The 27,942-nt window shown below is 40.9% G+C and overlaps 1 protein-coding gene across 10 annotated transcripts; it reads right to left on the bottom strand.

The window, feature by feature from the left end:
• Positions 1-277: 277 nt before the first annotated feature.
• On the bottom strand, positions 278-24,708 carry LOC311111445 (oxysterols receptor LXR-alpha-like). 10 transcript variants are annotated; one of them, XM_084154168.1, is made up of 11 exons: positions 24,451-24,708; positions 16,383-16,609; positions 12,531-12,613; positions 10,725-10,967; positions 8,657-8,923; positions 8,134-8,342; positions 7,566-7,745; positions 7,308-7,407; positions 6,230-6,358; positions 3,557-3,651; positions 278-3,285 (listed from the first exon to the last, which is right to left on the bottom strand). In XM_084154168.1, exons 3-11 carry the CDS (start codon positions 12,571-12,573, stop codon positions 3,139-3,141), a joined length of 1,413 nt encoding a protein of 470 aa, XP_084010294.1. In that variant the 5' UTR covers positions 12,574-12,613; positions 16,383-16,609; positions 24,451-24,708; the 3' UTR covers positions 278-3,138. The 10 variants fall into 10 exon arrangements, with proteins under 10 accessions (XP_084010294.1, XP_084010292.1, XP_084010296.1 ...); XM_084154166.1 differs by having other exon boundaries at positions 24,474-24,708; XM_084154170.1 differs by having other exon boundaries at positions 10,725-10,964; positions 24,474-24,708.
• Between the last annotated feature and the right edge of the window lie 3,234 nt (positions 24,709-27,942).

Raw genomic sequence — 27,942 nt, 5'->3', positions numbered from 1 at the left:
CCCGCTGTGTAATACAGTAAATACTTGTCAATTCAGTAAAATGCCATGGTAGCGTTTCCAACTTTCCCAAATTAATTATGTATTTTACAAGCTCTTCTTATAAAAATGTATAAATAGAGCAGTCCACAGTTCTGTTGCTATTTGACCACAGAACACCCAACAAATAAGTGTGGGTAAACAAATTCCCAATACCTGTTTACTGGCCATGATACATTTAACTAGTGTTGAAATAAAAAAATACAAATAAAAAAGCAGCATATTGAAAAAAAAACTAGGAGAGAATTACACAATTTATTGATGTTGTATAAGCTTAACTCAAATCACTTAGAAATTGTAATAAAACAAATCGGGAAAATGAGTGGTTTTGTTTAAGTTCGGACACAAATATATAATCTGGCAATAGGCTACAATATTTTTGTCAGGTTTTAATTTATACATATAAAGCAGAATATACGGTCTTAAAGTGTTTTTTAAAAAAAATCTAATAAGTTTGCATTTCTATGTAAATACTGTTTACAGCTTCACCCTTTAAGATGTAGAGAAGGGAATTAAATGAGTTCTGCACACCAGAATGTTACAATCAACTTTCAGTTACCTACAGTATTAACAATCATTTCAAGGAACATTGTGTTTTCCAAACAACTGAAAACATCATTTAGACCTAAGACCTCATACCATTAATCGCATACCTTGTATTAATGCTTAGTTTTCTATTCATATTGAAAATACTGAAATAATGTAATTTTAATGCAGACAATCATTCGCTGGTATGAGTTACATATTGAAGGGAAAAATAATTAAACCGAGATTGTATAGTTTTGCCATTTGGGTCTCAAGAGTAATTGAAAATAGATGGCTGCACACACGCATGCCCAGGGAAGTGTAGAAGAACCATATTCAGGTTGAGTCAGCTCCATCAAACACAATCACAGTCTCAATATCAACCCAACTAAATAAAACAAATAGCCATAATAACCTGATGGTTGACATCAAACTACAAATAGGATACCGCCAACCCTAATAACACATGATCGTATTTGTTACATAATTCCATTGCTTTTCTTCTCTTAACTGAAAGCTCCATCTAGTAATTGTTCCATATAGCGTACTCCCTTGTCTCTGTGCTACTTTGACATATTGTGCAACTGTTATGATAACCTCCCCATTTTGTCTTGAAGAGTCCTCAACTCTCCTCTCTATTTCACACTGATTTGAGTTGTAAAGTGGGGTCAGGAATGGACAAAACTGTCTGTCAATCAGAAATAAAAAAGCACTTTCCTTCTCTAATTCCTTCTGAACGTTTGTTTAATAAAAGTGCCACATTAGCGAAGTCATCATCATACAAAGGACTGTGATAGAAACAGCATCATGAAAAAAAATGAACAGAGTTTAGTCGAGTGAAATCTTAATGGCCTTATCATTACTAATCAGAAATGGGTAATAGTATTATAACATTCACAAATAATCATTAAACCATTTATAAATAGTGTAATACTATTGAGTATTTCATTATTAGTAAACATTCATAGATGTATATAAGCAGTAATAAACATTTACAATGGTTTATTCATGAAAGTTGTTAAAGTGTAACCCAGAAATGTTACCGTTGAAGAAAGTACTGCAGTGCCCGCACAAGGAGCGCAGTTTTACTTATTTTGCTATTCCAACGACTGTGGGATGCAAAGCACATTTTAGACGTTTAGATGAAGATGCCACTCGGATATCTGGAATCATGCTGATTTGGGGGAGGGGGGGACAGTACATATGACTAGACCAGGGATGGGTAACTGGTAGGCCCACGGACTAATTTCAGTCGGGGTCTCAACTTACTGTTGAGTTAGAATAATAGAATACACAAAGTGCAATTTGGGGGGGGGGGGGGGGGGGGGGATTGTGGGTACGCAGACCCACGAGCCACTGCATGATGAGTTCAGTTTTTCTGTGCCTCCACCAGCATCAAAGTTGCCCATCCCTGGCCTAAGCTTACTACTCCCTAGTGTAGCATTGAAGTTGTTCCAGTGTAGAAGGGCTCAGCTTGTCCGTCATATATCCAGTGATGCTTAAAAAAAAAAAATGCTTGCGCGTGCGTTAGTGAGTGTTGATTGTACAGTCGTTTTGTATGGATGTCTTCACTTGTGGGCATACTATATATATATATATTTTGTCATCTTAATATATACTTTGTACATGTAAATCAATGTTTGAGTGCATTTACAAATGGTTGGTGGGGGCCCTGCGCTTAAAAGTGGTGGACTACGCATCTCTATACCAACACTTCCAATCACTTTACCTTAAACAATTCAACACCAATCAGAATTGCTTTCCTATTACTTCCCCGAGAGGAGAACAAATCAAATGCCTGACTACTAAACTGCTCTATCGCAACAATATCAAGCAGGCGACCTACCATTCTAACATACATCTGGACAGTGGACACCAATAAGACACATTTCTTAACATTGGGCAGCAGTTAGGATACCTCTGTATCCTATCCCATTGCAACACAGGGCTTTAACATGTATTTTTCTGTTTATTTTCACTATGGGGTTATCATCCATGATGTGGATCTGAGAGGAGGGTGCCACTGCCAAAACCTTCTCGAAGCTTCATGGCAATTGTCGTTATAGATAGGCCTATCACGAGACTGACTATCAACAGATATCAATAGATTTAATGGTCAACACTGGCTAGCAAGTCTGAGCCAAACTGACCATTGTAGCGCAATCTCACCACAAGCCCGTCTCACCTTTAAGACAACGGAATGGGGGGGGGAGAGAAACCAGGTATGCACAATCCTCAACCCATAGAAATAGAATTACCAATTATATTCATTCCATTTCTATGCCCCAACCTCCCCCATGAGATTAGTGTCCCAGTCTGCAGGACAGAGGGCCATCACTATCCTGCAAAACTGCACAGAAGATATAGAAAAAATGAAAAAAGTTCCTCCAATCTGGCAACCGATTCAATCTGGCAACCAATCTGTAGGTTTGATCCGCCGTGTTTGGGTAGCCTGGGAGGCTTCACTTCATTCTTAAGTCTTTTTTTCGACACTCGAAAGACGGCCCTAATGTTTCTGTCCATCCCAGTACGCAGGTTTGCAAAGCGCGGCAGAGTTCCGCGAGGGCGTCGGCGGAGTCACTCGTGGACATCCCAGATTTCAGAGAGCAGCGGCGGGAGCTTCTTGTCCTGGAGGCGCAGGGCGAAGACCTGCTCAGAGTGGACGCTGCTGAGGGTGCGGAGGCTGACCAGCTTCATGAGCATGCGTGGAAACATCAGGTGATCCTAGAAGGAAGAGAGGTTCATTTAACCCCGCTCATCATTTAGGGTTGGGACCATTACATTTTGTATTTTTAAACCTAACATTTTCCTTTTACTTTCAATTATGATTTTCCCACCCATGACCTGAATTTCAATACATTTCCTGTACTGACTGGAATTGAAAAAGGAATTCAACTAAACGCGGACTCAAGTGTGTATGTGACAACCGAAAGATCCTCAAAACCTACACATGGCGGCTTGTGCAAGTTAAATCATATATAACTAGGGCACTCACGTTTGGTCTCTTTATCATGATGTAAGAACGTAGTGCGTCCACGTACGGCTGCTGCAGTCGCTCCACCAGTTCATGGTCTTGCACATTGGGCCGGTCTGGGGAACATACGAAAACAGCTTAACGTTTTATACTCAATACAATAGAAGGCATTGATGTCTGTTGAATGTTACTTCCTACATATGGGCAAGGTCTCTGTAGTACCCAGATCAAGACGTTAATATTTTGATATCCCATAACTCTTTGCATAAATGCGGAAGAATTCTAAACAAAGGGACCAGCGAGGCGAGTGAAAATAACTTAGAGTGAATGGTAGCGGTACGGAAAGTTCACCATCAAAGTGGAAAATAAACATTCGTAGTGAACTCCTCAGCAAACACATGCAGTGCCTTCAGAAGGTATTCACACCCTTTGACTTTTTCCACATTTTGTTGTGTTACAGCCTGAATGTAAAATGGATTTCAATTTAGATTTATGTTTCGTGGAATTATGTTTTTCAAAATTCTTACAAATTAATTGAAAATGAAAAGCTGAAATGTCTTGTCAATAAGTATTCAACCCCTTTATGGCAAGCCTAAATAAGTTCAGGAGTAAAAAAAATGGCTTAAGTCACATAATAAGATTTGAATGACTAACTCATCTCTGTACCACACACATACAGATACTATCTGTAAGGTCCCTCAGTCGAGCAGTGAATTTCAAACACAGATTCAACCACAAAGAAGGGCACCTATTGGTAGATGGGTAAAAATGTAAAAGCAGACATTGAATATCCCTTTGAGCATGGTGAAGTTATTAATTACACTTTGGATGGTGTAGCAATATCCCCAGCCACTACAAAGATACAGGCGTCCTTCTTAACTCAGTTGCCGGAGGGGAAGGAAACCGCTCAGGGAATTCACCATGAGGCCAATGGGGTCTTGTTTTATTTTAGCGTATTATTTTTTTTTTTACCCCTTTTTCTCCCCAATTTCATGATATCCAAATTGGTAGTTAGTCTTGTCCCATCGCTGCAACTCCCGTACGGACTCGGGAGAGGTGAAGGTCGAGAGCCATGCGTCCTCCGAAACACGACCCTGCCAAGCCGCACTGCTTCTTGACACACTGCTCACTTAACCCGGTAGCCAGCTGCACCAATGTGTCGGAGGAAAGGCCATACAGCTGGCGACCGAAGTCAGAGTGAATGCGCCCGGCCCGCCACAAGGAGTCGCTAGAGCGCAATGGGACAAGGATATCCCGCCCTGCCAAACCCTCCCCCAACGACGCTGGGCCAATTGTGTGCAGCCTCATGGGTCTCCCGGTCGCAGCCGGCTGCGACATAGCCTGGGATCGAACCCGGGTCTGTAGTGACGCCTCAAGCACTGCAATGAAGTGCCTTAGACCGCTGCGCCTCTCAGGAGGCCAACATGGTGTCTTTAAAACAGAGTTTAATAGCTGTGATAGGAGAAAACTAAGGATGGATCAACAACATTGTAGTTACTCCACAATACTAACCTAAATGACAGAGGGAAAAGAAGGAAGCGTGTACAGAATAAAAAAATATTCTAAAACATGCATCCTGTAAGGCACTAAAGTAAAACTGCAAAAAATTTGGCAAAGAAATTAACTTTATATCCTGAATACAAAGCGTTATGTTTGGGGCAAATCCAACAACACATCACTGAGTACCACTCTTCATATTTTCAAGCATGGTGGTGCCTGCATCATGTTATGGGTATGCTCGTCATCTGCAAAGGAGTTTTTTAGGATAAAAAGAAACCGAGCTAAGCATAGGCAAAATCCTAGAGGAAAACCTGGTTCAGTCTGCTTTCCAACAGACACTGGGAGACAAATACACCTTTCAGCAGGACAATAACCTAAAACACAAGGCCAAATATACACTGGAGTTGCTTACCAAGATGACTGAATATTCCTGAGTGGCCTAGTTACAGTTTTGACTTAAATATGCTTGGAAATCTATGGCAAAACTTGAAAATGGCTGTCTAGCCATGATCAACAACCAACTTGACAGAGCTTGAATAATTTAAAAAAAGAATGTGCAAATATTGTACAATCCAGGTGTGCAAAGCTCTTACAGACTTACCCAGAAACACTCACAGCTGTAATCGCTGCCGAAGGTGATTCTAACATATATTGACTCAGGAGTGTGAATACTTATGTAAATGTATTTAATTTTTCAATAAATGTGCAACAATTTCAATAAACTTGTTTTCACTTTGTCATTATGTGGGTATTATGTGTAGATGGGTGAGAAAAATAATCTATTCAGTCCATTCTGAATTCAGGCTGTAACAACATTTGAAATAGGTCAAAGGGTATGAATACTTTCTGAAGGCACTATATCATTAACTTTTCTACTGTCAGTCTATCTATTAAGACGTTTTTCAAAACATCTACAGCCACCGTATCACTTAATTTCCTGACCCCGGTCATATTTTCACTGCAAACCCTGTAGAATCTTTGAAACAGCGCTGTTCTCATGAAATTGTTTGTTTTTTGGAAGCTTCCGCATATGATTACTAGGGAAAGACAATATAATAGCTTAAAAATCGATATTGCAAAGAAAATATTAAATATCAGTATCGGCCCAGAATATCCACGTCAATGATTACGTCGATGTCCAGACCTTGGTAATAAAGGGACCTTGCATATGGGCTCTGTTCCACACTAGCATACCACTTGACCTCTGACCTGCAGAGAAGATGTTGATGGCGATGAGCAGAGCGTACTCCGCCTCGTCCAGGTGCAGGTCGTTCATGCCCTTGGAGAACTCAAAGATGGGGTTGATAAACTCCAACTGCAGCCCTGAGGGGGATGAGAGAGAAGGAGAGACAGAGGGAGAGGGAAATACAGACAGAGATGGATACAAATATGGGTTAAAGGTAAGAGGTCAATGTCTCTACAGAGTATGGCAGGGGTTCCCAACCTAGGGGTTGCGCCAAAGTTTCCTGGAGGGGGCGCGGGACCTTCCTTGATTTGAGGGGTAAAAAAAGATATGTAAAATGTCAGGAAGACACGACTGATGCACATGGTGATATCTTTGGTTTGTCTCCATGACATTCAGAAGCTGAGCTACGACCTTCTAAAGTCGAGTCAAAGAAATTGAAGTAATCTTATGTGTGTGACTGTCGCTTTCAATTGATCTATTCACTTTTTGTAAAAGAGAACATGTATAATTATATTGAGTGTTCATATAAATTATAATAATAAAACATTTGGTAGCAGAATAACATTTGGGGAAATTGGGTAGACTTAATTTTCCTTATCCATTATTATTAATAATAATAATAATAATAAATAATATCATCATCATCAAATAGCCTACCTAAAAGATGTCATGAATCTTGTTAAACTACATAGAATTGCAGGAAATGTGCTTCAAAACAACATAATTGATGTTAAAAGGGGGCCCTGAGGAAAAAAGGTTGGGAGCCCCTGGAGTGCGGAAACAGAACAAGAGGGAGTTAATAATAAATAATATAATAATAATAATAATAATAATAAGCCATTTAGCAGACGCTTTTATCCAAAGCGACTTACAGTCATGCGTGCATACATTTTTACGTATGGGTGGTCCCGGGGATCGAACCCACTACCCTGGCGTTACAAGCGCCATGCTCTACCAATTGAGCTACAGAGGACCACCCATACGTGGGTGGTCCTCTGTTGGTGGTCCTCTGTTGAAGGAGAGTAGCTGATTGCAGCTTGAATGTGGATCATGAACACCTCAGACAAACAAAAGATGACACTGTACCTGCTTTGGCAAAATCCTCCTTGTTATAACTGAAGTCCTTCAAGAACGTGATGCTCTCAATGGCAGGGTTATATCTCCGCGATGTCTCCAGCAGCATGATCTGCAGAAAAACAAGGCACATCTCAGTGACATCCTGCAAACTAGATCATCTACTTGACATATTGAGACATGTGTTCCTGAAAACCAACATAATGATACCTAATGACATAGAATATGAGGGGAAAGAAGGTCAACGGTGAGGAGAAAACGATGACTCACCTCAATGGTTGAAGTCTTCAGCAGGGCAATCTGGTCCTCTCTGGTGAGCTCCAGGAAGCCAGGCAGCTGCTTGGCAAAGTCTACTATCTCCTGGACCGACATGATGGCCAGCTCGGTGAAGTGGGCAAAACGCTGCTGTCGCACCTCCCTGTTCTGAGGGTCCTGACTCTGGGGCCACGGCTGGAAATTAAATGGAGACAAAGACATCAATAGATTAATTAATGAACAAATTATTCAATTCATCAATAAAAAAATAAAAACACATAATGCAATGCAGAGATTTCACCATGTACTCAGAGCTGCTACCAAAAATTGTCTGGATGACAAACAGTTCATTTGGCCAAAATTCAACATTAACAATATTTTGTGCAGTATTCTTGGCTAACATGTCTTTGAACATGCACAATATTAACAAAACACCACCACAATGCAGAAATGTTGTATTCCACCTCCATATCAAGATGACGATTTCATACCCATCCTTACATTAGTGCAACTGTCAATCAATCCAAACTGTTTAAGAAATCTAAACATGGCATATGTTAGTAGGGTTGGGACATTCAGAGACAATCACCGTGACTTTGGGCCGGTCGATGAACGAGCGCTTGTTGCACTGCTTCTGCATGGACACCAGCTTCTCGATCATCTCCAGCTGCTCGGGCGCCAGCGGGACCACCTCCGGCACCGGGGTGGGGGTCACCACGGCAGACGTGCGAGCAGTCTCTTCCTCGTTCTTCTTCATCTTCTTCCCTCGGATCTGCTCCTCTGAGAGAACACCTGGGAACGCCGGGAACACAATCAGCACAGTAATGAAAAGTAGGAAAGACAGATACTCCCATAGTTTGGGAGGTCAATTTAAATTATGTACATTAGCTTTTTAGAGATCTTGCCAAGCCATCTCCAATCAGTATCTCTACATTTAAAATTAGTGTATCTTTTACTGATTTTTAGCACAACCCCTACATTTCCCGACAGATCTAAGGAAAAGGTCCAAAAAAGCACAGGTACTTTTGAAGATAAAGGTGTATATAAAAAAAAAACTAGATGGCTGCCACAGGGAACTGTAGCTCAACCATAAAGAGACAACTCACATTGCTCCAGCATGCCCGCCTCACGGCATTTGCGCAGCCGGCACTGCTGGCACTTGCGGCGCATGTACATATCCATCTCACAGCGGCCGTTGTTCTTGCACGAGTACTGGGCGCTCTTTATGACACTGCGGCGGAAGAAGCCCTTGCAGCCCTCACAGCTCAGCACGTTGTAGTGGAAGCCCGAAGCCTTGTCCCCGCACACGCTGCACACCTCGTTCCCCAGCATCTTGGGGGCTGGACCCTTCTTCCTCTTCACCGGCTGGCCCTCTGTGGAAATATATAAAATGTATGTACTGGCAATATGATATGCAAATATCAGAGAAAACAGTAACAAGATTCAACAACAGACATAAACTGAACAAGTTCCACAGACATGTGTCTAACAGAAATTGAATAATGTGTGTGGGGGGGGGGGGGGGGGGGGGGGGTTCTTGATGTGAGACGTTACCCCACGCTTCCACTAAGGCACCTGCAAGTTCCCGGACATTTCTGGGGGGAATGGCCCTAGCCCTCACCCTCCGATCCAACAGGTCCCAGACGTGCTCAATGGGATTGAGATCCGGGCTCTTCGCTGGCCATGGCAGAACACTGACATTCCTGTCTTGCAGGAAATCACGCACAGAACGAGCAGTATGGCTGGTGGCATTGTCATGCTGGAGGGTCATGTCTGGATGAGCCTGCAGGAAGGGTACCACATGAGGGAGGAGGATGTCTTCCCTGTAACGCACAGCGTTGAGATTGCCTGCAATGACAACAAGCTCAGTCCGATGATGCTGTGACACACCGCCCCAGACCATGACGGACCCTCCACCTCGATCCCGCTCCAGAGTACAGGCCTCGGTGTAATGCTCATTCCTTCGACGATAAACGCAAATCCGACCATCACCCCTGGTGAGACAAAACCGCGACTCATCAGTGAAGAGCACGTTTTGCCAGTCCTGTCTGGTCCAGCGATGGTAGATTTGTGCCCATAGGCGACGTTGTTGCCGGTGATGTCTGGTGAGGACCTGCCTTACAACAGGCCTACAAGCCCTCAGTCCAGCCTCTCTCAGCCTATTGCGGACAGTCTGATGGAGGGATTGTGCGTTCCTGGTGTAACTCGGGCAGTTGTTGTTGCCATCCTGTACCTGTCCCGCAGGTGTGATGTTCGGATGTACTGATCCTGTGCAGGTGTTGTTACACGTGGTCTGCCACTGCGAGGACGATCAGCTGTCCGTCCTGTCTCCCTGTAGCGCTGTCTTAGGCGTCTCACAGTACGGACATTTCAATTTATTGCCCTGGCCACATCTGCAGTCCTCATGCCTCCTTGCAGCATGCCTAAGGCACGTTCATGCAGATGAGCAGGGACCCTGGGCATCTTTCTTTATGTGTTTTTCAGAGTAAGTAGAAAGGCCTCTTTAGTGTCCTAAGTTTTCATAACTGTGACCTTAATTGCCTACCATCTGTAAGCTGTTAGTGTCTTAACGGCCGTTCCACAGGTGCATGTTCATTAATTGTTTATGGTTCATTGAACAAGCATGGGAAACAGTGTTTAAACCCTTTACAATGAAGATTTGTGAAGTTATTTTGATTTTTACTAATCATCTTTTTTTTTTTTTTTTTTTTTTTTTTTTTTTTAGTCATTTAGCAGACGCTCTTATCCAGAGCGACTTACAGGAGCAATTAGGGTTAAGTGCCTTGCTCAAGGGCACATCGACAGATTTTTCACCTAGTCGGCTTGGGGATTAGAACCAGCGACCTTTCGGTTACTGGCACAACGCTCTTAACCACTAAGCTACCTGCCGCCCCATCTTTGAAAGACAGGGTCCTGAAAAAGGGACGTTTCTTTTTCTGCCGAGTTTATATGGAACTATCTGGGAAAATATAGGCATGAACGCTAAAATATATAAGATGAGACTGTCGAAAACAAACAACGGAATAGCCTGACACTTGGACCAGTCCGACTGGTTTGATGACATCACTGAACACTCAGATGCCAGGTCTCCCTCATAAAATAGGTCTCGACCTCATTGGGACTTTCTGGATAAATAAAAGGTTAAATCAATCTGAAATACAAAAACATGCGCACCTGTGTTGGCAGGCATGTCGCCGGCGGGGTCGGCCTTGATGTCGCTGGGCTCCATGGGCAGCGGGCTGCTCTTCTCAGCTAGTGAGGAAGGCCCTTTCTGGGGGGGGTTGGGAAACCCTGCATGGTGGGGCGGTTCCAGGGGGAGGAGGTTGCCCTCATGCTTCATTTCTGCACTGCTGCGGTCGTTACCACTGCCAAGGCAGTCCAGCTGCAGCTCTGGGGCCCCGTCAAACACCTCACCTGCTATACAGAAACACACATTGTAGGGTGTCCAATCAAAAATGCATCTTTTGACCATTGGGTAAAGTAATATGTTAATTGTGTAGATCAGTGGTTCTCAACTGGTTTTGCCTCAGGACTACAATTTAACCAGGTTGTCTCAGTCATGACCCAATATTCACATCAGAAGAAATATTTGCCAAAATACAATCTGGAAAACAATTTTTTTATGCTATATTGATAGTAAATGTAGCAATTATATGACAAGGGAACAACCTTCCCACCTCTTTCATTGTCAGTAATAAAATTGCCCATATTCTTGATGAATGTTAATAAACTCACTGGTTTGAGACCACAAAAATCTACCAAATATAGCACTGCTAATAGCTCTATATTGAAAATACTGTGATTGAAAAATTGTTCAGAGATTAAATTAAAAAACATTTACATTTCAATTTGTCATTCATCTTATCCAGAGCGACTTACAGTAGTGAGTTCATACATTTTCATACTTTTTTTTGTAATGTAAGTTCATTATTCTACATACCTGGTTTAAGTAGTTGAAGTTCAGACTGGAGTATTATTTTATTTTACCAGCGACCCCTTCAAAACCTCCAGTTGAGAATCGCTGGTGTAGATAATCCTCTAAGAAAACCAACGGTCCAAACTGCATGTCCCTATCATAATCTGTTCAAAATGTTTTCAAGTTTTTACCCTTGTACGATGGGCAGAATAAGGTTGACTAAATAAAAGGAGCCCCACAAAATGTTAAATCCTTAAAAGTTGTTACGGGAAACCTGCACAGCTATGTCAACAGAGCCCGGTGCTTATTATCGGATGTATTAGGTTACGAAATCTGACTTTTTGGATATTATGTTAAAATGTATTTTATAACACAAGAAAACATTTCGCCCACTATGGTCAGAATGGGTAGACAACCTACGCATTGAGACGTTAGACCACTTCACTGTCACTTGCTGTGGCTTTACTTTTGAAATCATACATGGCCACATCACCTTTCACATAGGACACTCAGTTCTAATATTAAAGTCACAAGATTGTGAGACGTTCACTTTTAGGCCTAAATGTGCTCTGACTACATGCAACAATTCCACCTGAAAACAGTCCTAAATGTCAATGATATAGGCCTATCTGTAGTAGTAAAGGAATACAATTATAATTTTTTTAACACAACTTGAAGCTATGAAGTAGTTGTTTTACTGCGGATCGGTTGGTAACGCTAGGTTCTGCAACGGATGGGTTTTGGATTATGACAAGGTAAAAAAGTAATAATACTAAGCTATTTCATTTCTTGAAACATTTAATATTTTCAATACATGACTAAGCCAGTTCAAATTCTTAAATCTGTATTCTTAGAAAAATGTATCTAAAATTGTCACATAAATTATTAAACTCTATAGTGTATTATGTGGAATGACCAACAATGTCAGTGCTCCCAATCAGTGTAATGACAAGTGGGGTGGACTGAGACCCCAGTTGATGAATGGGAGTGAATGTCAATCCACCTCAACAGTACAAGGACAAGTACCCAGTCAGATCATGACGAAAACAACATGGGGCTCTTACCATGACCAACATCTGTGATATCAGTCGCAGACAGTGTGGACATCTTCTGCACAGCAGCTTGTCATTACGAAAGCAATCTGCACCTGGGGGTAATAAAATAATAATATAACTATAATATGAAAGCCAATAGACCATACTTGAAATAAAGGAAAATGCCATACAGAAGTGAAAAAGTAGAAAGCGTGTGAGATAATTAAATAGCCTGTAGACTAGGCTATATGGGCGGAGAAGCACAGCGCACTTGTCTTTAACTTCCTAAATATGATAGGCTATAGTTTAGACTCAAACACCGACTGGAAATACATTTTACTCTGCTTGAAAATCATCCAGTTTACATTTTAGTCATTTAAGCAGATGCTCTTATCAAGGGCTCAGACAGGTTTTCACCTTGTAGGCTCGGGGATTTGAACCAGCAACCTTTCAGTTACTGTTCCAACTCTAACCGCTAGGCTACCTGCCACCACCAGTTATGCAAAATTCTCCTAAAAGTTATGCAAAACGTAGCTCAAGTCAAGTAAGTGTCCACTCTCCTATATTTAGCCCCAACTCTACTCTCTTTCAAACTATATCTACCCTACTGGCTGATATTGCCCAATAATACCGCTAGTCTAATATCAAATGGGCCACGTAAGAATCTCTTGTATTTTAACCTAATATATCTAAGGACATTTTTGCTTAATTTTAATTTTGACTAGGGTGGCAAAATTGCTGGGACCGGGGCTGCAAACCGAGCTGCGTCACATACACCAACAAAAAAATGAATTGCGGAACTGCGGTCGAGTTTTCACCCTTTATTCGGTATAGGCTTCCTTCTTTTCACTCGGTCATTTAGGTTAGTATTGTGGTGTAAGTACAATGCTGTCGATCAGTTTTCTCCTATCGCAGCCATTAAACTCTAACGTTTAAAGTCACCATTGGCCTCATGGTGAAATTCCTGAGCGGTTTCCTTCCTCTCCAGTGGTGTAAAGTACTTAAGTAAAAATACTTTAAAGTACTACTTAAGTCGTTTTGGGGGGTATTTGTCGACTTATACTTCACTACATTCCTAAAGAAAATAATGTACTTTTTACTCTATACATTTTCCCTGACACCCAAAAGTACTCTTCACATTTTGAATGCTTAGCAAGACAGAAAAATGGTCTAATTCACACTTATCAAGAGAACATCCCTGGTCATCCCTACTGCCTCTGATCTGACTGACTCACTAAACACATGCTTCATTTGTAAATTATGTCTGAGTGTTGGAGTGTGCCCCTGGCTATCCGTAATTTTTTATTTATTTTTACTAGAAAATGGTGCCGTCTAGTTTGCTTACTAAGGAATTTTAAATGATTTATACTTTTAATACTTAAGTATATTTAAAACCAAATACTTTAAGACTTTTACTCAAGTAGTATTTTACTGGGTGACTCACTTTTACTTGAGTCATTTTCTATTAAGGTATCTTTACTTTTACTCAAGTAGGACAATTGGGTACTTTTTCCACCACTGTTACGCTCCGGCATCTGAGTTAGGAAGTATCTTTATAGTGACAGGGTGTATTGATATACCATCCAAAGTGGAATTAATAACTGCTTCTTACATGTTTACCCATCTACCAATAGGTGCCCTCCTTTGTGAGGCATTAGAAAACCTTCCTGGTCTTTGTGGTTGAAATTCACTGCTCGACTGAAGGACCTTATAGACAATTGTATGTCTTTCAAAAATCATGTTAAACACTATTATTGCACACAGAGCGAGTCCATGCGACTTAAGCACATTTTTACTCCTGCCATAACAAAGGAGTACTTGACTCAAGACATTTCAGCTTTTCATTTATTTGTAAGAATGTCTAAAAACATAATTCCACATTATGAGGTATTGGGTGTAGGCCAGTGACACAAAATCTCAACTTAATCCATTTTAAATTCAGGCTGTAACAACATTTGGAAAAGGTCTAGGGGTATGAATACCTTCTGAAGGCACTGTAGTTGAAATTGTCGGCCCGTCCCCTGGCCTTAATTTCCATGTCCACAAATGTTTTTTGGTCCTTAAATTAGCCTTAATTTGTCCCAAACCTAGACGTTCAGATTTGGTCCGGTCCAAATCTGAACCAATCATGGACGTCTAGGTTTCAAACATTTGGACAGTACAGTAAGAGTATAGTACAGTTAAGAAAAGTAGAGTACTTCACAGTAATACAATACTTTCCTTTACTGTACTATAGAGTATAGTTCAGAACAGTACAGTAGAATAGAGTGGAGTAGAGTTTAGTACACAGTAGATCACAATAGAGTTGAGCAGGGGTCGCGTTAGAGTTCAGAAATCTACATTTTGAAAACGCAGACCTTCAAAACAAATCTGCGTTTTAAACCATTTCACCTGCATTTATATTGAAAGTCAGTTTTTTTCTTCTTCAATAGAGTGATCAGGGGCGTGCAACTATTGTTTTCCTTCACAGAAAATACATTAGTGCAACACATTCGGCAGAAAATAGCTTCATTTTCATCAGAAGTAAATTAGCTTACAATGAAAAAGCAAGGTATTTTTTGCAAAAACGATGCATTGCCATCAGATTTCTAATGTTTATCATAGAAAGAATGTAGCCAGCTACATTAACACTATTTTTGCTTGAAGTTAATCTTGCATATTCCCGGAGAAAAGTAGGTTACACTGAGAAAAGTAGCTACACATCATTCAGAGCGTTGTCTGCTGATAAAATGCCCATTTGTGAATCCTCATCCAAGTGGAGAAGTGCAACTTTAGTACAACATTTGTGCTTACAATATGTAGCATTTTAGATCTGCCTTTACAAAACCCAGCAAGATATTTCTTATGCGGTAAGAAAAATTGTGAAAAATGCGTTAACGTGACCCGTTGAGTACACTATAATGTACTGTACTATACTTTATTGTACTTGACTATACTCTGAGCTATAGTGTGCTGTACTTTGATGTCCAAACTTCTGCAATAGACGTCTATGATTGGTTCAGATTTGGTCCGGTCCAAAACAACCAAATTTGGTCTTGTTTGGTGGCGGAGTTTAGAATAATAACCAAATCTGATGTATTGAATTGTCCATGTGGTCTATATTAAAGGGCAGTTACTTTAATATAACAGGCTTTAAAAATATCAAAGGGATGTGAAATGTACTCTATTTGTGGAACGATTGATTGATACCCATTGATTCTTGAAGAACATAACTTATAAATGCCTCATGAGCTTAGTTCAACTGTCCCCATCAGAACCCCAAATAAGCTTGCTTTACTCCAATGTTTGTAAACAACGTAAGTGTAAACAACAGTATAGCCTCAAAACTAGTGATGGGGGGGGGGGGTTAATCAATAGTTACTTATCAGGATATTATATATTATCACTAGTTGGCTGTACCTGCAACAAAACGCCAGTATTTTCCTACATCAGCTTTGTTAAAACGTGATCAACTAAGAAAACAGCAGGGCGGCAGGTGGCCTAGATTAAGAGCGTTGGGCAAGTAACCGAAAGGTCGCTGGTTTGAATCCCGAGCAGATAAGGTCCAAAATCTGCCGATGTGCCCTTGAGCAAGGCACTTAACCCTAATTGCTCCAGTAAATCCCTCTGGATAAGAGCGTCTGCTAAATTACTATAATGTAAAACACTTTTAGCTGATTGCCGTCTGCCCTATCTTCAGGTATTGACATTAATTCAATTAAACCATTTTGGCAAATGTAGGCATAATAAAACATTTACAAAATGAAAATTAAACAGACTTACTTAGCATAGACCTGTTATTCGTTTGAGAGGCACAAGTGTATTGCATGTCAGTAACTTGTCAGTGTGTTTAGGAGATTGACCAGCGAGACAGTTGAACTGGGCATCTGGGGCTCAACATACCTTTGAAGTAATGTCTTGTTATGATCTGTCCATCTTGTCCATGTGAGACTGAAACCTCATTCAATGTGGCTGCTACCCTGACATTGACAGACAAACAGCTTTAAGGACAGGCCTGTTTGTGTTCCACTCGAAAAAATTCTAAATCCCTCTGTCCTCGGTCTCGTGGAAGTTTTATGACTCAATGATATCTTGAGAGAGAGAAGCAAACCCTTCTGCTAGCCAATATCCTGTGGGAGAGAGAGAAACAGAGAGAGGGAGGAAAGGGAGGGAGGCAGGCAGGGTCAAAACGGGAACACAGGCGAGGTAACTATCGGTCATTTGCATGGCTCTGAAATCCCCATAGGGCCTTGTGTTGCTCAAGTCTTTTCCTCTTGGAGTGTGTGTCTAACCAGCTACTTCTCACAAACACAACACACACAAAAAAAGGGGCCTTCTCAAAGTCTACAACAAAGTAGGCTAGGTAACAGAGTACTAACAAATCACAAGTTAGGGTGTAACAGTACACTATTTGTACCGAACCGTTCGGTACGGGGACCTCAGGTCTGTCCACACTGTGAACCTGAATTAATACAGAAAAAAAAGATGTACAAAATTAAAACACTAGGCCTATAGGCTATGCCTCCAGTAAATCTGAGCTGGGGGAAAAAAACAAAATTTCAGGCTATTCCGTTAAAACAATGCACGTCGTAATCAAAATTCTACTCTTAATTGGCGCATTTGAAACTGTGCTTTTGTGAGGCGCAGCAAGGAACTAGTTTAAATCTCCAGTTTGGGAATTTTACGTCTTCCCTGATTCCAACAGTGATGGACAGAGTGGATAAAAGGTATGTTGCCACGCTCAATGAGAATAGCCGACAGCTGACAACTCAAATATGTTGACACATTTCAGGGCTCTACGGTGCGACCATTTTACTCGCATTTCAATTCAATAAAAATGTTCAATGGTCTACCAGCTAAATTGCAGTGGTTTTAAGGGATAGGTCAAGGAGTATACCTGGCACCGACGAAGATGGCGGCCTCGTGACTAGCTCTAAAAGCATTTCGCTACACCCTGCTAAACACGTGTATGTGACAAATAAAAAATTGATTTATATTTCTATAATTGAAATGCCACCCACCTTGAATTCAAGAGCATGTCTCAACCAATGGCAGGCACAACACAAAAACCTCCAATGTAAAGTAGGGTCTAAGCTTCAACATAAGTGAATATATTTAATTTGTACGCATTTTTAGATAATTGAAAAATGTCAATTTGTATTCACAAATGTATGTCAAGAAAGATTATAAGCAGGTTTCAGAGATGAGCATGCATGTTTCGGTAATGAGTGTTGCATAGTTTGCCATTGAAAAACTGTACTGAGCTCTACTAGAGATTCAGCAACCCAATAAACTGTGTCATGACTTGCATAATACTAAAATCCCTGATCTTAACGCAATTTACTTAAACATCCCTTATTTTAGCATAGGTACTGTAATTCTGTTTATGTATTTTCAAAAGTGACTTTAAATACTATTTCTCCAAGGTCTTTACAGAAGGGTAATATTGGTGTATTAGTAAGTGGATGTGTGTGGTTCTAAGGTATTTTAAATGTATTTCTAAATTGAATGTGTTCCTATGGGCAAATGGCATAACATGATATGCCTATAAAGTATCTAAATATGCAGGATATGGACCAAAAACTGTCTTGGTATATCAAACAGTATAGGTAAGTGCTAAAACAGGTACAAATGTCAAAATGGGAGAAATACTCCTTTAAGTTGCGGCATTGCTCTTTGCTGAAACAAACTCCAGATTGTGGCTTTAGGTAAATTAAAATGGGGTTTATACACCAATATTTCTTGACAACCCCTACTTAATCAAATAAAAGTTTTGCACAAAAATATTAATAAATCAAAAATAGATAAATAAAGATACAATAGGTGTAAGCAGTGTCCCTAGTAAATAGTTAAACGTTAACGGCACACCCATTGACTGTACATTAGAATTAGCTTATTATCATTACCGAAATTAAAGTTCTCATTACCAAAACGGACCTAAAAATTATGTAGTAAATGAGACATTTGTGTTGTGTTTGGGTAATGAGAAGCCCTTAGCTCAATCTGCAAGTAAAAGGAGACCGCCATTATGAGTCAGCAAACAATTGACCACATCACTAAAGTTTCATGCCTCCACGTTGGTAAGGTGCTTCTAAGTTTTTCCCCAATTTGAGCTTTTTAGTCATTTCGGTAATGAGAAGGTCAAGTGTCGTAAAGTGTTTAAAAATAAAGAAATATATATATATATATATATATCCTCATTCTGAAGGCATATAAGTGAAGAAATTAAATGAATTTGTGCTCAACTAAAGGACTACTCTTCTGGATGATGCATCATTGGTGAATAAAAATGTATATAAAAAAATTTGAGTTTCTACAGCAACTTCTAAAATTGTTATGTTACTGAGAAACGTGTTTACGTAATAAATATTATAGTTTAATTTAAACTTCAACTATGATTTATGGCCAAACTACAGCAACAGTGTTTTATTCAAATAAGTTAGGTTTTTCTAAAATAACATTTTCTAAAATAACCTGAGAATTTAACACGGACGCACTTTGGTAATGAGACTTTGGGGTGACATTTTTAAAAATGTATAATAAAGACACTGTGCCATAAACTAGGCATCTTAGTTTTCATTTACATTTTAGTCATTTAGCAGATGCTCTTATCCAGAGCGACTTACAGTTAGTGAGTGCATACATTTTTATACTGACCCCCCTTGGGAATCGAACCCACAACCCTGGCGTTGCAAGCGCCATGCTCTACCAACTAGAGAATGATAGTTGACTGTTGCAGATGCACCATGGTTTTCTAACTCAATTTGCTAAGCCATGGTTAAAGCTGGTTTCATGAGAATCACCGTTCAAAATTCTCATAGATTCTTGAAGAACCACAGCTATGCTAGATGCCGCATGAGCTTAGTACAACCGTCTTACCATGATAACTAGGGCTAGGAATTGCCAGGGACCTCACGATATGATATTAACAACAACCTTCGGTTCCGATGCGATACGTATTGCGATTCTCACAATTCTAGATGCATTGTGATTAGATACTGCGATTTAATGTTCCAAACATATTGCTCACTATATGTCTGCTGCTGAGAGACCGAGCATGAGAACATTCATTTAGATCAGTCATGGAAGTAAAAGTCCTGAAAACATGTTGGCTCACCGTTTAAAAAAAGAAGATGGAGAACGAGCTATAGGATGAAAAATACGAGAGTTTTGACGCAGGTACAGCCGACTAGCGCTAGCTAACGCTACCTAGCAAAAACTAAAAACACATTTTTACAACTCGATTCTTGGGAGTCAAATTATCAATATAATATTGTCCAAAATAATATAGTGATATGTAACTATCGATTTTTCCCCCCCATCACTATTGACACCCCCAAATAAATAGGCTTTAGTTGTTTTACTCCATTGTTTGTAAACAAGCTTCAAAATAAGTTTAAAACTAGCTTTTTGATATCATGGACTGTCAGTCGTATCCATAGCACCATCTATGAATGTGAGAAAGATTAGGCCTACGTTTCTCCAGGCCCATTTCTAAGAGTTATGGCAAAACAAGTGGCTGGGCTGCCGTTTCGAATGAAAAACTAAGGAAGGATTGTTCCTTTAAAATACTTTTTGCCTATTAAAATGTACTGGTCAATGTACTGTGTCCTAGGCTAACAATAATGTCCACTTTAGAGGACAGGAAAGCTGCAGCTGGTTTGAAAGCTTGAGTTGACTGGGTGAATGAAGATCTTTGGGCTGTGGGCCACTGACCTAAAGTAACCTCACTCCCTAGCTCATTACAAGTCCAATGTTTTGTAGAGCTTATCAGGTACCTTTGTCCAGGGAATGGGTGCCACTGTTCTCAAAGACTGGTGGAATTTAAATCATAGGAGGCATTCACAATAAAACAAATATTTTAAAGGGGATATCTGCGTTTTCTACATCAATTTTTTTTACTTTTAAATTCATGATATACACCCATTGATTCCTGAAGATGCCTAATTCAAAAACCTTACTTAAAAATATCCTTTTGGTCATAAATAGATTTCATGAATTTCTTTCCATGGCTTGAGGGACATTCAGGAAATTAGGAATATGCCCTTTAACCTATTTTATTCTGTACTTTATTCTAAGCCTGTCATGAGAGCTATAGGGAACGATCCCCCCATTTGTAAACAGAATTGTTACTCAACAATGGTGAAGATACCATACAAAGCTTTAAGACAAAAACTAATGTTGCTTACGCCCAAGTTTCAGTACCTCCTTTGATGGTGAGCATGCATGAGAGCATTTGTGTGTCCGTACAATCTCACAGTGAAAGGCAGCAGAAGACTGAGTTCCATCACAGTACTGTGCCAGTAAGCAAATTGGGTGTCAATTAGATTTTTCTCCTGAATGTCACAACATCAGCGGATGTAACTCTTCTGGTTAAGCGAAAAGTCTTCCATACTCAGCACCAAGAACAGTGTGTGAAAGGAAGATACAGTAACATTAGCAGATTGACCATCCAGAATCACACTTCAGGGAATTGTGGGTACAGAACTAGTATGAGTTCTAGTCATTCTATTTATATGAGTTTGGCCTCTATTGACCCACTGAGGAAAGAAAAGTCACCTCAAACTAATTTCCCACACACAGGTAGAATTGGACATGGACACAATTACTAGCTATGCTATCTAGTAACGGGCTAATGTGATGCTCCATTAGTCATTACAGGATAGGTACTGTTTGGCATAACACCGCACATTTTTACCAACCACAACGATACTATCTTCATTTGAGTCGGCCAAACATGTACAGTGCATTCTGAAAATATTCAGACTCTTTCCCTTTTCCCATTTTGTTACATTACAGCCTTATTATAACAGATTTTTTTTTTAAAGCAATCTACACATAATGATAATGATTTGGAAAGGCACACCTGTCTATATAAGGTCCCACAGTTGACAGTGCATGTCAGAGCAAAAACCAAGCCATAATGTTGAAGGAATTGTCCGTAGAGCTCCGAGACAGGATTGTGTCGAGGCACCAAAACATTTCTGCAGCATTGAAGATCCCCAAGAACACAGTGGCCTCCATCATTCTTAAATGGAAGAAGTTTGGAACCACCAAGACTCTTCCTAGAGGTGGCCGCCCGGCCAAACTGAGCAATCGGGGAAGAAGTGCCTTGGTCAGGGAAGTGACCAAGAACCCGATGGTCACTCTGACAGAGCTCCAGAGTTCTTCTGTGGAGATGGGAGAACCTTCCAGAAGGACAACCATCTCTGCAGCATTCCACCAATCAGGCCTTTATGGTAGAGTGGCCAGACGGAAGCCACTCCTCAGTAAAAGGCACATGACAGCCCCCTTGGAGTTTGCCAAAAGGCACGTAAAGGACTCTAAGACCATGAGAAACATGATTCTCTGGTCTGATGAAACCAAGATTGAACTCTTTGGCCTGAATGCCAAGCGTCACGTCTGGAGGAAACCTGGCACCATCCCTACAGCATCATACTGTGGCGATGTTTTTCAGTGGCAGGGACTGGGAGACTAGTCAGGATTGAGGGAAAGATGAACGGAGCAAAGTACAGAGAGATCCTTGATGAAAACCTGCTCCAGAGCGCTCAGGACCTCAGACTGGGGCGAAGGTTCACCTTCCAACAGGACAACGACCCTAAACACACAGCCAAGACAACACAGGAGTGGCTTCGGGACAAGTCTCTGAATGTCCTTGAGTGGCCCAGCCAGAGCCCGGACTTGAACCCGATCAAACATCTCTGGAGAGACCTGAAAATAGCTGTGCAGCGACGCTTCCCATCCAACCTGACAGAGATTGAGAGAATCTGCAGAGAAGAATGGGAGAAACTCCCCAAAGCGTCATACTCAAGAAGACTCAAGGCTGTAATCGCTGCCAAAGGTGCTTCAACAAAGTACTGAGTAAAGGGTCTGAATACTTATTTAAAATGTGATCCTTTTTTTTTTTTATCCTTTTGCAAATTTTTCTAAAAACCTGTTTTGATTTGTCATTATTGCGTATTGTATGTAGATTGATGAGGGGGGGAAATGTAATCCATTTTAGAATAAGGCTGTAACTTAAATTGTGGAAAAAGTCAAGGGGTCTGAATACTTTTCAAAATCTGTGTCCATTTGCAGGTTATTGGTTTGAATTTAGAAAATGCTCCGTTATTTTAAAAAAATCCATGTTTTCCTTCATGAAGTAATCCACCAATGTGTACGCCACCATCTTGTCTTTTCAAATATTCTCACATGATCGAGACAGGTGAGTGTCATGATGACATACTGCACTTTGGGGTGGACCCACTGGAGTGTATGGTTGATGAAACAGTGAAGCATGTGTTGATGTATTGTTCTAAGTACCGGTATGTGGAAGAGAGGGAAAGATTGATGTAATAATAATAATAAGCCATTTAGCAGACTCTTTTATCCAAAGCGACTTACAGTCATGCGTGCATAAAAAAAAAAAAAATGTTGTGTATGGGTGGTCCCGGGGATCGAACCCACTACCTTGGCGTTACAAGTGCCGTGCTCTACCAGCTGAGCTACAGTAGGGTTATTGAGGTTGGACAGGGATGGATGGGATTTTGGGAATGGGGGAGGGTTTGTTAGAAGTTAGTAGGGCTCTTATTTTCTTAGTAATACAGGATTAGATAAGAGGGTTTAGTTTCTCTTAATGTTTCTTTATTCATTTAGTCTGTAAACTGTGATTGACTACACACTCAAGTACAGTAGGTGGCGGCATGCACCTCTAACGTTTGTTTGCGGACCACCATAATCTTATAGAAGAAGGTGTGGACACCTGTCTCAATCAATGAGAGAAGATTTGAAATAGACAAGATGGCAGTGTACACATTGTTGGATTACTTCATGGAGAAAAACATTTATTTTAATAACAGAGCATTTTCTAAATTCAAACGAACCACCTGCAACTAGACAGACATTTTAGAAGATACATATTTGGCCGAATCGAGAACGAAGATAGTGTCGCCAAGTTAAGGTTGATAGAAAATTCTCTGTGCTACGCCAAACAGTACCTATCCTGTAACGGCTAATGGAACATCACAACATTGTTAGGCCGTTACAATCTGCTAGCTATGTATCACAATCACATTGAACAGCCATGATCAAAAACACACCTAATGTCATAAATAAAAATTCTGAGGAGTCTGAGTTGAGCACGGGCTTCATTAGTCACCATCATCTTGAGTTCCAATTTAGCACGGGGCGGCAGGGTAGCCCAGCGGTTAAGAGCGTTGGGCCAGGGATTCGAAAGATTGCTTGTTCGAATCCCTGAGCCGACTAGGTGAAAAATCAGCCAATGTGCCCTTGAGCAAGGCACTTAACCCTAATTGCTCCTGTAAATCACTCTGGATAAGAGCGTCTACTAAATTACAAAAATGTACATATAAAATTGTGCCTAGTTAGTTAGTTAACTTGTTACGTGACAACACTGTCACTGTCCAGCTATTGAAGTTATGTTGCAATCTTATCTATGGCAAGATCCCAACTTGTTATTTCGCAATCAAGTCATCATGGCCATTGAGGTAGTTAACTGCTAGCAAACTAGATAGTTTTCTGATGACATCACTGATGTTGACGTTAGTTAGCTAGCTTACTACGTAGCGTTAGCTAGGTAACTACTAACGTAGTAGCTAGCTAACTTGTTAGCAAGTTGTTTAACGCAACAAGCTAGGCACATAACTTTATAAACACTTCACATTTGAGCTGTTAGGCATCGCTTTAGCTATGGTCTTCTGTGCCTCGTACGTTGTTTTTCTATAGCTAGTTAACGTTAATTAGAAAAGAACTAACTAGCTAACGTAATCTGTAAATTTATACAGGCAGGCTTAGCACGCCAACGTTAGCTAAGGCTCAAGGGCTAACTCTGGCTGGTGGTGGATTCTAGCTGCCAGGTTCGTCAGCTAGCTATTCCAGTAGACAGAAAAAGACAACTGTATCATGTCCAAACTGGCATCTCAAGAAGACAAACTATCCCACGCAACACAAAAAGTCAGATTTGATGGCTTGCCTGAGTTTGTAACCGATAGTTACCCCGTTTCGTAGCGACTAGCCAGACAGATCCCACGAAGTCCTCCTGCTGCACGGTCGGTGTAGTCAATCATGTGACTTGAGCAGGAAAAGGTAGAGCTAGGCCTAAATAAATTTCAACCGAAGCCACAACGATTTGTCAGTGTTAACATACATAGCTAGACACAACTAAAAGGGATACATTATTGCAAAAGCCATATATTTAACTGCACCACCCCCGGCCTTGTCCAAGACTGATCTGATCGATTGCACATGACGTCACGACGACAATTAGTAAACTCGCTCCATTTTGATGAGGGGTACAATGTATGCTGCGTTCAAAACAACTGTGAATTCGGAAAAATACGAGGTCAAATCATGACCTCAGTGATCTTCAGGTTTTGAACGCGTATTTCTGGAAGATGTGGGCACTTCAGCAAACGATTTCTTTCATGCCATTTTTTATTTTATTTATTTAACCTTTATTTTATCAGGGAGTCATACTGAGACCAATGTCTATTTTACAGATGAGCCCTTGATTACAGAAAATACACATCAAAATATAAATACGAAATGCAAGCAGAAAGAAAACACAGTCATAAAGAATGTATTTCCATGTTTTCTCTTGCTGCTTTTGGCAGAAAGAAAACACGGTCATAAAGAATGTATTTCCATGTTTTCTCTTGCTGCTTTTGATTTGGAATGGAAGTTAGAATAGATTTTGGAAGGTGGTTTGGAACCATGCTCATCCTCCAGGCGGCGATAAGGAGCATTGCTTTGGCTACCGAAAGCCATAGAATAAGAATAAGCTATATCATCTCCGGTAGGTGGTGCACAGTAAAGGAAACAAAGATAATTTATTATATTGACAAGATAGTCGAGTGACCGGTCTAACAATGGAAATACAAACAAAGGAAGGCAGAAGGGAGGAGGATCGTGTGAACAACAGGCACAACTCCAATATAAAGTCGGTTTGGCGAAATGCCACGTGCGTCCACTTAGATCAGTGCAATCGTAACAACCTAACCATTACGAAACTTATATTTGAACAAATTGGCAATTACATTTTTTGTTGACCAAATTCGACACTCTAATGGCCCTTTCCTCGCTGCCTGGTCTTATTTTCGTAGACAGATTTTGGGCAGAGTAAACCTTCTTGCTTCTCTTCCTGTTTGAAGAAAAACAAACAGGAGTGAAAAGGAAGGTGGTTCCTTGGTGGACTGAAGGAAGATTGATGCGCGTCACATGAAAACAAACAAGTCTGACTTCAGTGTTTGAGGGTCTACATAACAAAGAAATCAGTACAATTGATCATATTGGACGTGGGGGAAATTGGAAGTGTAGGGGGAGTCGGAGGAGAAATGTCAACCCTAGACAAGGCAAGAACTAGATGTATGTCAGGAGAAGTGCAGTACTACCATAAGGAGAGTTATACTTGGAATACGGAGGAGGGGAAAAGAGAGGCAGAACAGGTCTAAGAGAGAGTGTCACGATGTCCACCGAGGCTGCCCCTCCTCCTTGTTCGGGCAGGCTTCGGCGTTCATCGTCACCGGAGTACTAGCTACTGCCGATCTCATTCTCATCACTCCACTTGTCATGTCTTGTCAATCACACACACCTGGTGCTCATTCCCCTAATTAGTATGTGTATACGTGTTCCCTCTGTTCCCCTTGTCTTTGTGAGTGGGTGTTTATTGTGAGAGTATGTTAGCGCCGTTGAGCTACGCAACATTGTATTTATACCAAGGTGGATGTTTTCCCCTTGAGCTTGTTCCTTTTGACACTTGGGGCGTTTGATATATGTGAACGCATTAAACTCTGGACTTCAGTATTTTACCTCCTGCGCCTGACTCCTTCATTTCACCTCGTCACAGAGAGAGGGAGGAAGAGGGGGAGCTTGAGTCAGTTAAAAATGTCAGAAAAAAAGGAGATGGTTGGTTAAAGAAGAATGGTAGGAAGTGTAAACAGAGTGAGTTGAAGACAGGAGGAGAAATGGAAGTGAATGAGGGCGAAGTATCAGAGGTGGTAGGTGTGGTGAAGTTCTCGGAGACCGAGGTTTGCACAGAGGGTCAGGATAAAGATGAGTCTGTGACAGTAGGAGTGAAGTTTTTTGAAAAAGTGGACCCTTGCCTTTTGGCTGATCCATTTGTGGTTTCAGGGTGGGTGAAAACAGAGTTGGGGTGCTGTGAAATCGGTGAAGGTACCAGAAGTGGTCTTGTGATAATTGTTTGTGTTTCTGCTGGTCAGAGGGAGCAGGCGCTCCGTGTTAAACTAATGGGGGCAAGAAATGTGAATTGTTTTGCTCTCAAGAAAAGGGCGCCATTGAAAGGTGTTACTGGGGTAGCGGTAAATGTGAAAGCTGACCAACTGAAGGGGAAGATTCCCGGTGTTTGTGATGCTCGTCATTTGATGCGACGCAGACAGGGTGGCGTGAGTGGGGAAACAGAAGAGTCATTGTCTGTTCTTTTGAGTTTTGATGTGGAGTCTTTGCCTGACAAAGTGATGTTGGAATATATAAGTTATCCAGTACGAGCTTTTGTGCCGAATACATTACGTTGTTACAGGTGTCAAGCTTATGGGCATGTGGCAGCAGTGTGTAGGAGGGATGTTCCTAGGTGGGAGAAGTGTGCAGAAGGGCATGAGACAAAGGAATGTGTAGCATTGGGGAAAGTAGTGGTATGTGTTAATTGTAGGGGTGCCCATGGGGCTGGGGATCAGAAATGTCTGGTGCGAGAGAGGTAGGTTGAGGCTTCCAGGGTTAGAGTAGTGCAGAAGTTGCCATATGCTGAGGCAGTGAAGAAAGTAGAGGAAGATGGGTCAAGGGGGAGGGATCCTGAGAGGAATGGTGTGAGTAGTAGAGATGTACCAGTACCGAGGGATAAACCAAAAAGTGAAATATAGTACCAGTCAAAAGTTTGGACACACCTACTAATTCCAGGGCTTTTCTTTATTTTTTACTATTTTTTACATTGTATAATAATAGTGAAGACATCAAAACTATGAAATAACACATGGAATCATGTAGTAATCAAACAAGTGTTAAACAAATATATATTTGAAATTCTTCAAATAGCCACCCTTTGCCTTGATGACAGCTTTACACTCTCTTGGTATTCTCTCAACCAGCTTCACCTGGAATGCTTTTCCAACTATCTTGAAGGAGTTTCCACATATGCTGAGCACTTTTTGGATGCTTTTCCTTCACTCTGCAATCCGACTCATCCCAAACCATCTCAATTGGGTTGAGGTCTGGGGATTGTGGAGGCCAGGTCATCTGATGCAGCACTCCATCACTCTCCTTCTTGGTCAAATAGCCCTTACACAACCTGGAGGTGTCATTGTCCTGTTGAAAAACAAATTATAGTCAAATCAAATCAAATCAAATCAAATTTTATTGGTCACATGCGCCGAATACAACAGGTGCAGACATTACAGTGAAATGCTTACTTACAGCCCTTAACCAACAGTGCATTTATTTTAAACAAAAAAGTAAG

Source organism: Coregonus lavaretus (genome assembly GCF_964263955.1).
Source record: "Coregonus lavaretus genome assembly, chromosome: 37".
NCBI lineage: Eukaryota > Metazoa > Chordata > Actinopteri > Salmoniformes > Salmonidae > Coregonus > Coregonus lavaretus.
Note: the sequence above shows the minus strand (reverse complement) of the source record. Positions and strands in the feature narration are given on the sequence as shown.